This window comes from Anolis carolinensis, chromosome 6 (genome assembly GCF_035594765.1).
Source record: "Anolis carolinensis isolate JA03-04 chromosome 6, rAnoCar3.1.pri, whole genome shotgun sequence".
In the NCBI taxonomy this organism is placed as follows: domain Eukaryota; kingdom Metazoa; phylum Chordata; class Lepidosauria; order Squamata; family Dactyloidae; genus Anolis; species Anolis carolinensis.
In genome coordinates, this window is record NC_085846.1 from 7,256,271 (window position 1) to 7,270,853 (window position 14,583).

General features: G+C 42.2%; 1 protein-coding gene across 1 annotated transcript; it reads right to left on the reverse strand.

The window, feature by feature from the left end:
- Positions 1–583: 583 nt before the first annotated feature.
- nop9 (NOP9 nucleolar protein) lies at positions 584–11,780 on the reverse strand. Its single transcript, XM_062984367.1, has 11 exons — positions 11,649–11,780; positions 10,779–11,028; positions 9,047–9,454; positions 7,320–7,445; positions 6,790–6,931; positions 6,311–6,500; positions 5,158–5,298; positions 4,952–5,071; positions 3,008–3,238; positions 2,045–2,150; positions 584–977 (listed from the first exon to the last, which is right to left on the reverse strand). The coding sequence occupies exons 2-11, from the start codon at positions 10,981–10,983 to the stop codon at positions 820–822; spliced, it is 1,827 nt and encodes a 608-aa protein (XP_062840437.1). The 5' UTR covers positions 10,984–11,028; positions 11,649–11,780; the 3' UTR covers positions 584–819.
- Between the last annotated feature and the right edge of the window lie 2,803 nt (positions 11,781–14,583).

Sequence of the window (14,583 nt, forward strand, 5' to 3'; positions counted from 1 at the left end):
CACTTAGGAAGGCAGTGTTCTCACCCTGAGATTCCTCCCCTTTGCTTTGGCCTTGAGAAGAGAGTCCAGGCACTGAGGTTGAGGATTAGACCCCGATAGAAGGGAACCCTACTTAGGTCTATGTGACAAAACTGCATGGCACATTGCAACAACTTTGGGGAACCTACACCCCTGTATTGGTGCTGTCCATACAATGTTTGAACTATTCACCTGTCCCAATGAGCCAGATTTTGTTTCTCCTTTTGTTCTTTAGGTGTGCCATTGAAATCCAATTCATTGGACATTACGGTGGTGGAAAATACAGTATAGTGATATGTTCCCAGAAGCGGCAATTCTTTCAAAATAACTGATTGAAGCATATTGCCAGGGACAGAGGCATAACAAGGAGTGATCCATGTTGATCTTTTCCACCAGACAAAGCAGGGACACCTACGGCTGCCCATGTCCCTTCGAAACTAAAATCATTCTAAAAAGTAAACTTGTCAAAAATGCTATTGGTATAATTGAAAGGTAATGATAACGTCAATGGCCCAGTCAACAATTTCACTGGCACCATCCCAAAGGAAGAACACAACAGTCCATATGTTATAAAAGGGGGTTCTTAATAACCAGCAAAATTATATCCATTTCAGAGCAGATGATAGGGATGCCCCTCAACAACCCCTGGTACATTGTCCTCCAGCATTTCTATGCTCAGGAACTGTTGTGTGGAGCATGAACGCAGAGAAGTACCCACATGGCAGGTCCTTTGCTTCTTCTCACGGGCAAAACGCCACAGCGGCAACTAAAAGTATGCAATGTCCCAATCCTTGACCTGATTCAACCATCCAGGATCTCAGCAAAGAGATTCCTCCGCTTCTTCTCTGCCTCCTGATGGCGGTCCCAATCCTGGCGGCGCTTGAGGAAATGGGTCAAGGCAAAGTTGCGGGACACATGATGGCCAAAAGGGTCATGGCGGAGCTGTGGCTCATGCTCAGCTAGAAGGAAGGAAGTGGGGAGACATGCATCATTTTAGAGGCTCAGAGAGCAAAAAGCAGGAAGGGTTCTGCTCAGGTTAAAGTGCCTACACCTTTCCAAAAAACATCAGCAAGTTGCAGGTGGGGTAGGAAAGGCCCTCTCTTGCCTGAGACCCTGAAGAGTTGCAGCCAGTCAGAGTAAACAGTTCTGAGTTCTATGGACCAAGGATCTGAGTCCATTATTACAGACAGTCCCCAAGTCAAAATTTTCAATTTACAAAAAACTCATAGTTTAGAACAGGGGTGAGACAATAGGAAGTAAGAGAAATTACCCCTGGGAAGGGAAATTTACTCCTAAAAGTGTTATTCCATGGGGGAAAGGGGTCTTGACTGAAGCTTTATCACCAATTCTTGTTTCCACAATAATCCAATTTTTTCACAATCCAATTATCACAGAAAGGAAAGTGAAATCTTCTAAACAGGGGCACAGACCACAAAGGAAACACAACAGGAGTGTTGACCCTTCCCTACGCTATCCAAAGCTAAATAATATAGATATTTGGCTAGAAAAAACATTTAAAAGCATACCAGTTCGTTCCAACATACAAATAAATTCAACTTAAGAACAAACAAATAGGACCTATCTTGTTCATAACTTAGGGACTGCCTGTATTTACTTTTTTAATATTTCTATCCCATCTGGATCAAAGGAACTCAGGATGGCACCCAAGTAAAACCAATATTAACCATAGGTAATAGACTATTACCACAATTCTGCATATCCATGCAAAGTCCTAGGATATCCCCACCCCCACCCCCCCCACCCCATGGATACTGAGGATTTAAAGTTGTGAGAAAACAATATCTCTTTTCTGGATGACAACCTCTAGACCTCCACAACCATAATGCTGGGAGATAGTCTCAAAAAAGTGGGGGTTCACCTATGGGAGAAGTGCTTCTGTGGTGGGAAAAAAGAGGGGGGCACAAACTAGGGACGGAATTGGAGTGGATTAAGGATCCATTTGTAGCAATTCATTCACCCACAATCCCAGATCAAGGCAATGGGTTGAAGAAAACAAGAGCCCTACCCAATTCTTGAGCCATGGCTTGCTTGGCTGGCAGACTGGCTTTGTTCCAAATGGCATCCAGGACACGACTTCCATGCTTGTTACAAGCCAGAGAGAGGTAGGAACCCTGGAGAAGGGAAAAAAGGGGAAAGAAGACAGAATTAATGAGATTTTATACATTACTGATGACAAACCCAAGAATTGTGACTAATACAGGTTAAGGATTCCTCATCTGGAAATCCAAAACCCAAAATGCTCCAAAATTGTCCAGATGGGTGACTAAGATTGTCAAACCTTTGCAGATGATTCGAGTCTGATTTTCTTTCATGCAAAAAAAACCCCAAAAACCTTAAAATACTGAGTATAAAATTACCTCCAGATTATAAGATACCTCATCAAGATACCTCATCATGCATATTCATATTCAAGTATTCCAAACTAAAAAAAAATCCAAAATACTTTGGGTGCTAAGCCAATCACAACCTGTAGTGACTTCTGATTGTGATTTTTTTTTCACTCACAAATGAGGTGGTATGAGTAAAATGGCTCCCCTTGAAGTCGTCCATCTATACATAATCCAATCTGTTCCAGCTAATGCTGGATCACTTGAACCCCACTCTGCAGACCACAGATCCAAATTCAGATCCATGTAACTTCTGACACTTCCCTAAGACAGGCACACAGGACTTCATGCCCACCGTGAGGATTGTAAACTTTCTTTTTCTTAATCAAAACCACAAAAGGCTGAATCTTAAATCCAGTTCTAAATTCTTCCCTGGTGCTAGAAAGACAGAAAGATTTGGATATTATTAGATCTGTCATAATGTTTACCCAGTGTGATCCAGTCAAAAAACATTTGCATGTCTTGGCTGGTAGAAAGCAGTACAAATTATCCAGAAAACAGCTGGCAAAACCAATGGAGGAACTACAGATTTTGATCACTTTTAGACCCAGATCCACACAGGAAGCTCATCTGATGCTCACCTTGAGGAGCCGCAGCACCTTCCGCCTCTGTTTTTCGGGGACAGTGGGACTGTCCAGGAGAGCGTTAAAAACGTGGCTTCCTGCAGGATCACAAGCCAGGATGACAAGATCCTTGGGAGTCATGGCCCCGAAGCTGCGCAGCACCATGGAGGGATCAGCAAAGTGTAGCAAGTGCTGGAGCATAAGGGAACCGTGGTATGAGACTGAACTTAAAGGATGGGATGTGGCTTCCTAAAAGAAAGAAAGAAATGGGAAAAGGTACAACTTACAAGAATGAGTCAATATTTATTTTTATTTTAGCTATAATTTCACCTATCCGCACTTAGGCTGGAATAGCATCTGTAGACATTTTCTAAGTCCTCTAGGTAATTCTATGGCATGATTCCTCAGATGTTACTACAGAGTTGCCTTGAAGACAGCAAATTCCTACAGAAAATACTTCTCCGTGAACAGGATAATTAGAGTCAACTTGAAGGCAAATAACAACAGACCACAAAATAACACAGGTTTGTGGGATAGATGTGTAACACCTTGTAGCCCACATCCAGCCCAACAGAGAAGTTCTCTCTGTATGGCTTTCGACTTAAAGTACATTTACTCTTCCTCATTATTATTATAACTTTTAATTTTAAATTGTTCTAAGTATTTTAATATGCAGATTCTTCAGAAATATATTTTAAGCAGAAATATGTTTAACCTGCAGAAGAGAAGGTTAAGAGGAGACATGATGGCCATGTATAAATATGTGAAAGAGTGTCATAAGGAAGAGGGAGGCTTGTTTTCTGCTGCCCTGGAAACTAGGACTCAATGAAACAATGGGTTCAAATTACAGGAAAGAAGATCCCATCTGAACATTAGAAAGAACTTCCTGACTGTAAGAGCTGTTCAGCAGTGGAACTTTCTGCCTTGGAGTGTGGTGGAAGCTCCTTCTTTGGAAGCTTTTAAACAGAGGCTGGATGGTCATCTGTTGGGGGTACTTTGATTGTGCTTTTCCTGCATGTCAGGAGGTTGGACTGTATGGGCTATGTGGTCTCTTTCAACTCTATTATTCTATGGTTCTAAGATATGCATTTTAGTGAATATTTTTATAATTGTGTGTTTTAACTATGTTGTGGCCTTCCTCGAGCGGCTAAAATGTATTATTATTATTATTATTATTATTATTATTATTATTATTATTATTATTAACCCCTACTTCCAAAAGCTTACACATAGTCAACGTTGAATTGAATTTATTTATTACAGTCTCATACCAGAAGTTTGAAATGTTAACATTACAATCAGAGGTCTTTGAAACATTAAATCCAGAAGTTCAAAACATTAAACGCATGGCTATGAATTAGATGCAACCATCAGGGACATCTAAGAGACCAAATTCAGACCTATAATGGAATAAAGCAATTTTCTTTAATTTATATATTAATTCATTAGTTGGAAATATGGAAAAGGAGGGTGCGCATCCTCCAAATCTTGCAAATATGTCACTCCCTGTTCTTTCATATGCTGATGATACAGTTCTACTGTCTCTTTCTTGTGTAGGATTAAGACGCTAACTAAGAACCAAGGAATCCTATTGTAAAACTGAATAATCAACAATTAATTACTCCAAATCTAAAGTTATGTTGTTTACCAGAAAAAAGTGAGGCATAAATGGCAGATTAGTAATCAACCTACTGAACATGTTATGTTCTTCAAATATTTATGCAATTTCTTTCAGGCAAGAGACACTTAGTCAACAAGACGTGAGACATCTCTTGCCTGAAATCAAAAAGACATGACAGAAGAGGAAAGCAAAAGAGGAGGAAAGAGGAAAATAAGGTAAACCAGGCATTGGTTCTTACTGCTGCACAGCAGCTCTTATAAACAACAATCTAACATAGAATAAGTTCAAGAAAAAGAGGTGCCAAATGTGTCAGAATTAGTATTTTCTGTATCATTCCTTACCTGACCCTGAGGTGGATCTTCTCCATCCTCTTCACTGTAATACACTTCATAGGCCAACACAGAAGCAAACAGAGGCACACAGGACGCTTGGCGAGAGGGAGGTTCCCAGCAGTGAAAAGCCTAAATGAGGCAGAAAGAAAGAAGAGTTCGATCAGAGTCAGGAAAGTGGTGCAAATGGGGAAGGGGGAGTCAGGAGGATGCCTTACCTCCATGAGGATCTGCAGCACCTCCTGCTGGTACGCCCCACGTTTTCTGCAGGCCCCCAGGAGCGCCGTGATGACACCCAAATGCTCATGGGCCATGATCTCCTCCACTCCTGGGCTCAGCTCCTCAAAGAGTTGTCCCAGCTGGAAGAGAGACACGGAAGAGATTAACATTTACAAAGAGAGAGCCATCAGGGAATGCTGTGAAAAGAATGTAGGAAAAGGCAGGTGCATGTCTCCATGAGAACCAGATAGGGATGGGATTTGAGGGGCGAAGTTTGCCCATGCCTGGTGTGGATGCATTCTCTGTCCATTCATATTCAGTTTGGTGGAAAGCTGGTCATACTAACCACAGCAGACACTACCACCACAGGTCCATGCATAAGGGCCGATATACCCAATCCAGGGAGGGATTAAATGGAGAGCAAGAGAAGGATTCCAAGAGTTGGAACTGGAAAGGAGATCTGTCACTGAATAGCATAAGCTTCCATGGATTTCAGTCTGGCCTTTTATTCCAACATCCTTGAAAGGTTAGACTAAAAAGCAGTGAATGTCGAAGGTGCTGCTTGATTCCTTCATTCCGCCTCTTTTATCGCCATCTCTATTTTGTAATAAAGGACATGTTCTAGGGTATTGGGATAGAAGCCCACTCAATTTCTATTCCAATCTTCATTGAATTTGGAGAGTTCATCAAGAACAATCGATCAAGGGAAATCCAGATGTTTCTGGGTGTTTTGGACTTTAACTTCCACAATTCCTAACAGCTGTTAGGCCTGGTCTAGAATATAAATCCTATAGTTCTTGGCCATGTCAACTCGGTTGGAGGACGAATGGAGTTCCACCATGTCTGGAGGGCCACAGATTCTCCAAACCTTGTGTTGTTGATAATTTTAAATCCAAATCAAAACACTTTTTACATGAGCTTCGTATGAATTATGGCATGGAAACTGAGGCTGTATGTCCCTCCCAAAATGCCCAATCCTAAGATTCCATTGCATATTGCTGTGACAGTGGATTCATGGTGTTATAATGGTGTAGTGGTAAAAGGTCCTTGAGAAGAAGCCTTGTTACAGAATAGAACGGAGATCAAAAACTACAAATGACGACAAGGTTTCATGCAGCCTCCAAGTGATATCCATGTAGCTCTCCCGCTCACCAGCTTCCGAGAGGCGGCCTGAATGAGCCGCTGCAGAGTGAAATTGGCCACTCCGTGCTCCGCCAGGACCCGCAGCTGCCCCTTGACATGTGCCTTGTAGAAAGACCGCAAGGCCTTTGGGTTGGACACTTCTAGGACCTTGTCCAGCACCCGGCTGCAGGTGGCATCTTTTAGGAACACCAGGAGAGGACTGGGGAAGAGAAAGAACCCAGTCAGGTTTTCAGGGATGACAAACATAGGAAAATAGCCCCAGAACACTCAATGGAAAGCAGCATTTACAACGGACTACTTCAAATCAATGACTGCTATTTGACTCTCAACTGAAATACAGCATGAAATCCAACTAGTTTTAACAGGAGCTACTGCCCCTCCACTGACAAGGCAAATAATAATAACAACAACAATAATAATAATAATAATAATAATAATAATAATAATAATAATAATAATAATAATAATAATATCATCATGGGGTTTACCTCTGCCCAGCGGTCGGGTTGCAGGAGCTCAGGTAGCCAATCACTGAGCAGCACAGCTCTGAACAGGAGTCAGGCAGCTTCCTATGTAAGACTTCCAGGGCCACTTGGAGGCAGAGGCTGAAATATTTGTTGGTAATAAAGTCTGGAAGATGAGAAACAAAGATAATTAAAAAGGCAGCATTGAACCTGTGCCTCTCCCTCCCTTTATTATAACCATGCTCTGACCCTAGACTTTTAGGTTGTACATATAATCCTAGGCATGGGCCAATTTAGGCCCTCCAGGTGTTTTGGACTTCAACTCCCACAATTCCTAACAGCCGGTAGGCTGTTAGGAATTGTGGGAGTTGAAGTCCAAAACACCTGGAGGGCCCAAGTTTGCCCATGTCTATAATATCCCAAGATTCCCCCATAAACAGACACCGGATAGGGATTTTTCAAGGCTGCTTTAGTTCTGTGATCTCTTCATTTTTTAAGGCATCTAAAGTGAAATTTAATTGTCCACATTTCAAAACAATGTTGCTCCATCTCACCTGAAATGTGCTCCTGAAAGCAGCCACCGAATTCATGGAGGAGGGAAATAAAGGAGTCCGGGACTTCAAATTCCAAAGGCAAATCACTTTCTGGTTTGGCCCGCTTTGCTCTAGAGCTTGAAATTCCTAACAGAGAATGGCAGAGTGAGGAAAAGAAAACTGCAAGAACAATAAAGTGCCCACTCCAAGTACTAGAGACAAAAGAGATGCCTTGAATATTCAGGCATGCTGGCATTTTCTCCCCAAAATGTTTCTACAGGTTCTACATAGTACCTTGATTTGTAGAAGTATTCACTCTTCACTCCATTTACATAAAAGGATGCAATTTTGCTACACCATTGTACATATGATGGGATTTTGGGATCCACAGGGTCCTGGAACCAAACCCTAGCAGATCCTGAAGTTACATTACAGTTGTCCACCTATGTTTGCAGTTCTGATTTTTGCAAATGTGATTATTCACAAACTTGATTTAAAATACTATATCTGGAAATCTCTTGGTCATCCAGTGTATGCTATGACCAACTTCCACCAGTCATGCTGGAAGACCTGGAGATTTCTAGAGAGAACACTTTTCTAGGCATCTCTAGGCCCTACGATGCAATGTGCTCACCTTCCAGCAAAAGTAGACCACAGAGCTGTGCTAGAAAACCTAAAAATTCCAAGAGAGGTGTCCTCCCAGGTTACAAAAAAAACTTACTTCACTTACGTATTTAATTAGACATACATACACACACAGAGGAGTCTCGATGGCACAGCGGGTTAAACCGCTGAGCTGCTGAACTTGCTGACTGAAAGGTCAGCAGTCTGAAACCGGGGAGCAGGGTGAGCTCCAGCTTCTGCCAACCTAGTGGTTCGAAAACATACAAATGTGCGTAGATCAATAGGTACCACTCCAGCAGGAAGGTAATGGCGCTCCATGCAGTCATGCTGGCCACATGACCTAGGAGGCGTCGGCTAAGCTCTTCGGCTTAGAAATGGAGATGAGCACCAACCCTCCAGAGCCAGACACAACTAGACTTAATGACAAGGAAAAACCTTTACTTTACACACACACGGCTATGGAATGACCTGCAAGGAGACATCTGACAGCTAAATGAGCTGTCAGAATTTAAGAAACAACTGAAGATCCATCTCTTCCGGCAGGCCTACCCAGTCAACTTTGAACCGTGAGTTTTCGATTTGCATTCTATTGTCACTACATGTTGATCTTTGTACCCTGTGCTTTGGTGTATTTTATATGTATGTATTTTATGCATGTATTTTATAACTGTGTGTTTTGATATATGTATTTTGTTGTATATATTTTATGTTGACATGTTTTGACTGTGTTATATCCTTCCATGAGCCATTAAGAGAGATGGGTAACACATTATTACACTATGCAACAAAATCTGGAAAAAAAATCTGTATCGTGTTACATAGTGTTATTACTGTTGTGGTGGTTTCTCACTTTCACAGGGGCCCTGTGCTCCTAACAATGGCAAATGTGGAGGTTTGATTGTATTTCCCTTTTCCATTGATTGAAACTCAATTTCAAACACTCTCCAATGTGTCTCTCTCCAGGGAGCCCACCAGCTGCCCTCTTCCATCTTGCAAACAAACAGGCAGGAGTTTTGTGGCCAAAAACTGAAAGGTGGAAACAAGTGCTGATAGCAAAAAATTCAAGATTTGTGAGTATTTTTTAAATAAGGAATGGCCAACTTATATGGTTAGTTCTCACTCACCTAAACCCGGGAGTCCTCGGCCTCCGTCTGACCCGACTCGGACCCCTCCGAGCACCTGAAGCAGCGTCCGCACCACAAAACTGGCATGGGCGTCCAAAGCAAAAGTGGACAGTTCCTTCTGCACTGTCCTTCCCAGTTCCAGAACGAGGTCCTCCAGCGTCTCAGAGTCCTCGGCACCATCCCTGATCAGTAACGGGGAGCGCAGCAAGACAGCCTCCAGGATGTGGGCCCCACAGGAGTGGCAAGCAGCCAGGGGCAAGGAGGGGATCAAGGCCTGGAGGAAGCGGCTCAAGCTGGACGATGAAGTGGAGGGGATCAGGGCCTGGAGGAGCAGAGAACCGGATGTATCCAGGGCTAAGGGCAGGGCCACTGCTTCAGCCTCTTCCAAGACATTGCTAATAAACAGACCTGAGGGGTAAAAAGCAATTCAACAGTAACCAGAGGTGCATTGATTATTTTCAGAGAAACAAATCTCCAAGTTAGATCCTTCCATTTCTTGATCCTACTTCACCAGGGATGCATCTACGCCAGGCATGAGCAAACTTGGGCCCTCCAGGTGTTTTGGACTTCCACAATTCCTAACAGCCAGTAGGCTGTTAAGAATTGTGGGAGTTGAAGTCCAAAACACCTGGAGGGCTGAAGTTTCCCCATACCCAATCTACACTGTAGCATTAATGAAGTCTGACCCCACTTTAACTTCCATGGCTCAATGATATGAGATCCTGGGAGTTGTAGTTTTCCAAAGGACTGTAAGCACTGAGCCACAGCAGTTAAATACAATCACCACTGTGAACAGCTTCAATAGCAATAGTAATCGTAATAATAATAATAATAATAATAATAAAACATCACACAGTCCTAGACACTCGGGAAGTGTTCGACTTGTGATTTTGTGATAAGAAATCCAGCATATCTATCTTGTTTGCTGTGTCATAATAAAATAATAATAATAGAGCCTCTTTGTATAAAGAAAAGGCAAAATATAAATAAACATAATTCAATATAATAAAACATAAATAAAGGTAATAATAATACTTACCCGTCTCTCATTTACAGTTTGGACTAGAAGCTGGAGCACATCTCAACCTAACTATTAGCATCTATTATTGTCAATAATATTAAAGAGACCACACCGTTCTTATTTCTTCCCTTTTGACTCCATGCAAGCAGAAGGTGGGAATGCTTTTCAATTGGACTATGATAATGTGAGTAGATCAATAGGTACCGCTCCAGTGGGAAGGTAACGGAGCTCCATCCAGTCATGCCAGCCACATTATCTTGGAGGTGTCTACGGACAATGCTGGCTCTTCGGCTTAAAAATGGAGATGAGCATCAACTCCCAGAGTAGAATATGACTAGACTTAATGTCAGGGGAAAACCTTTATCTTTACCTTTACCTCCCAGTGTCCCAATACAGCATCATGGATGGGGAGACATTGGAGCTGAGTGCATCTATATCACAGATTTATGGCAAATTGACACAACCTTTGCTGGCATGGCTCAATATTATGGAATCCTGGGAATTGTAGTTTAACAATGTTCTTTGTTTTCTCTGCCACAGAGTGATAAAGTTTCACCAAACTACGACTCCAAGGATCCCATAGCATTGAGCCATGTCAATCAAAGTGGGGTCAAAATGCATTAATTCTACAATGTAAATGCCTTCCCAAACTTTAACAGCTCGATAGTTAACCCTTCACACATCTATAGCCCTCTCCTCGAAGAATCTTACCTTTCTCCTCCTCAGATTCGAACCCCGATTTCAAGGTGTCATGAGCCCGACGGAAATACTCAGCCGAAGCCTGGTCCAGTTTGGGGATGGACACCTTTTTGCTTTCTTTGCTCCCACTGGCTTCAACCGAGTCAGGAGGTGGAGCTTGTTTCCGCTGATCTTTCTTCTTTTTGCCCCCTTTCTTGGGGTGCGGAGGCACCCCCATAGTTGGAGGCGGGACGAAACGGAGAGGCCTCTCTTAATTGAAAACCTATGGTGGGAAATTCAGCAGGAATCAGAAATCAGTTCTCATAGTAATTTCGGGATGCATCTCAGGCATGGGCAAACTTGGGCCCTCCAGATGTTTTGGACTACAATTCCCACAATTCCTAACAGCCGGTAGGCTGTTAGGAATTGTGGGAGTTGTAGTCCAAAACACCTGGAGGTCCCAAGTTTGCCCATGCCTGATTTAGCACATACAAAAAATAAATATTAAACTAATATTTAACTATTTCCAATAATAAGACAATCTACCATATCCCAATACACTTATTATAGACTCACTTTCTGGGTGCATCCACATTATAGAACTGCTCAATGCTATGAAATCATGGGATTTGTAGTTTTGTAAGGGTCTTTATCCTTCTCTGCCAAAGTGGTGCCTCACCAAACTACAACTCCCAGAATTCTATAGCATTCAGACATGGCAGTTCAAGTGGTATCAAACTGCGTTAATTCGACAGTGTAGATGCACTCCTGGGCAAATGACTTTTAGGACAACTCCCACCATCCCCCAGCAAGCATGGTGATTGGGGGATGTTGGGAAAGGATCATACAGATCCTACAAAATAATAACAGTAGTAATAATATATTTAAGGATCAAGATCTCACCGAGTAGTTTTCAATTGCTGCTTGAAACATCAAAGATAGAAAGGAACACAAACCACGTGGTCTACTTCTGGTCAACCAGGAAGCCAATGGGATGATAAACTGCATCCCAGAATGCACCGCTCTTGCCACACTTCCCAAGATGCTTTGGAATTGGACTCCGGCCGCACCGTATCCCATGATGCAACGCGACTGAGTCCCATTACGTCACCCAATAGAATGATTCCTTGTTAACCCTTGAGTTACTGCAGAGTTGCAGCTTTCATTCAGCTCCTTTAATTCATTCTAAATGTGACTACAGATGGGATTTTTTAAGACAAGCAATCAGTGTTGAAACAGGGCCATCTAAACTATCCACACTGCAGAATTAACACAGTTTGACATCAGTTTGACTGCCAGGGAACCCTGGGAGTTGTAGTTTGCTGAGCTCTATAGCTCCATGTTATGGAATCCTGGGAGCAGAGGAAGCTAAAGACCTTGGAAAACTACAACTCCCAGGAATCCATAGCATTGATCTCTTGCATTCATTCAGTGTAGTGCAGGCATGGGCAAACTTGGCCCCTCCAGGTGTTTTGGACTCTAACTCCCACAATTCCTAACAGCCGGTAGGCTGTTAGGAATTGTGGGAGTTGGAGTCCAAAACACCTGGAGGGTCCAAGTTTGCCCATGCATGGTGTAATATATTGCTGTTGCAGCCCTAGAATATCATTGTGGAAAAAAGTCAGTTTAAATCCATCCACAATTTAAAACAACCAGCATAATCCAAACAGACTAATTTAAATCTCAATTCAGGGGGGTGCTGTGGTTTTTAAATGGGAATTTTTAATACTGTTTATATTTAATCCTGTTTTAATGTTTGCTTATTTATATATTTTAAATTGTATGCTGATGCTTTTATGCTAAGCCATTGTAAGTCTCCTTTGGGTGAGATAAAGTGAGATATAAATACTGGGTTGCTGTGAGTTTTCCGGGCTGTGTGGCCATCTTCCAGAAGCATTCTTTCCTGACGTTTCGCCTGCATCTATGGCAGCCATCCTCCCAACAAAGGATTCCCCCCAGGCAGGAAGCAGCCAGACCTTGAAGCTGTAAAGCTATTCAATGCTAACCAAGGTGGCCAATTACAGCATTCACACCTTCCTCAAACAGACAAGAGTTCTTTCTCCCACCCTGGACAGATATATAAACCCCACTTGCTTAGTTTCCAATATACCTCAAAACCTCTGAGAATGCCTGCCGTAGATGTGGGCGAAACGTCAGGAGAGAATGCTTCTGGAACATGGCCATACAGCCCGGAAAACCCACAGCAACCTAGTGATTCTGGCCATGAAAGCCTTCGAAATCACATTGATGGATTAATAAATATATTAAAGAAATATTTTTATTCAATTACTTTTGGTTCTGGGAAAGAAAAAAGAACCAGGCGTATGTAAAACAGCTAAAAGTACATGTATTTCTAGAACACGTAAAATGACTTATTTTCTTATCGCTGTCACTGTGATTGTTTTTTAACTGAAATTGCTGTGTTTTATCTATGATGTATTTTTGTTATATTTTATTGTATGTTGTTTTGTATTTGTAGTCTTTGGAAACCGCCCTGAGTCCTTTCGGGGAGATAGAGCGGTATATAAATGAAGTATTATTATTATTTCCTGCCAACCTAGCAGTTCAAAAACATGCCAATGTGAATAGATAAATAGGTACCGCTCCGGCAGGAAGGTAATGGCGCTCCATGCGGTCATGCCGGCCACGTTACCTTCGAGGTGTCTATGGACAACGCCGGCTCTTTGGCTTAGAAATGGAGATGAGCACCAACCCCCAGAGTCGGACACGACTGGACTTAACGTCAGGGGAAACCTTTACCTTTACCTATTATTATTATTATTTTAAAACTTTGGTTTAACCAGAGTCATATTAATATGCCTATCTCCATCAATGGGATTAACTGAAAAATCTGGCCTTTTACAGCCAGAGATGTGGCAAGGGATTTGTGGGAATGTTCTGTCCGGTGTGCCAAAATAATGTGGGGTGCATCTGTGGAATGAATGTGGTTTGACCCCACGTAAATTGCCATGACTCAATGCTATGGGATCCTGGGAGTTGTCGTATGGTGAGGTACTAGCACTCTCTTTAAGACTGCATAAAACTGAAACTCCCAGGATTGCATAGCATTGAGCCATGGCAGTTCAAGTGATGCCAAACTGCATTAATTCTACAGTGTAGAACAGAGGTCCTCAAACTTTTAAAGTGGAGGGCCGGTTCATGGTCACTCAAACTGTTGAGGGGCCGAATTATTTGAAATAAATATGAACAAATTCCTATGCACACTGCACATGTCTTATTTGTAGTGCAAAAAAATCCCCAACAACATTTTATTTATTTATCTACTACATTTATCCCCCACCCTCTCTCACCCCAAAGGGGACTCAGAGCGACTTACAAGTTGTATGTACATAACATGTATTATATTATTAGCACAGCAAAAAATTAGCATTATATATTACTATATTGTACTATACCACTGTACTGTAATGTTATTAGTAATATTATATTTAATATATAATTAATATTATTATAGTGTATTATTCTTAGTATTATTATATTACATTATAATATTATTATCAATATTATATGTATACACAATATAACCCTAACCCTAGCTGTGCCCGACCACGTGTTGCTGTGGCTTATGGTAATCATTTGTTGGCCAGGTGGAATAGCAGTGAATAGCCTTGCAGCCTCAAAGCCTAGCTGTTTTCTTCTTATGCAAATCCTTGTTTGGTGAGCTGGAATACAATGGAATAGGCTTGCTGCTTGGAAGGCTGGGTACTTGTGAGCCTAAGTCTAAAACTGAGGGCGAGGGCCAGGTAAATGGCCTTGGAGGGCCGCATCCGGCCCCCGGGCCTTAGTTTGGGGATCCCTGGTGTAGAACATGCAACCC

What these genes read in the sequence shown, in the direction of transcription:
- nop9 (XM_062984367.1), bottom strand. Translation starts at nt 10,983, where the DNA reads ATGGGGGTGCCTCCGCACCCCAAGAAAGGGGGCAAAAAGAAGAAAGAT. An exon ending in AAGATCCACCTCAGGGTCAG is followed by an intron (nt 3,239 to 4,951) that starts GTAAGGAATGAT and finishes TCTTTCTTTTAG; the next exon opens with GAAGCCACATCCCATCCTTT. An exon ending in AGCCATGGCTCAAGAATTGG is followed by an intron (nt 978 to 2,044) that starts GTAGGGCTCTTG and finishes CCTTCCTTCTAG; the next exon opens with CTGAGCATGAGCCACAGCTC.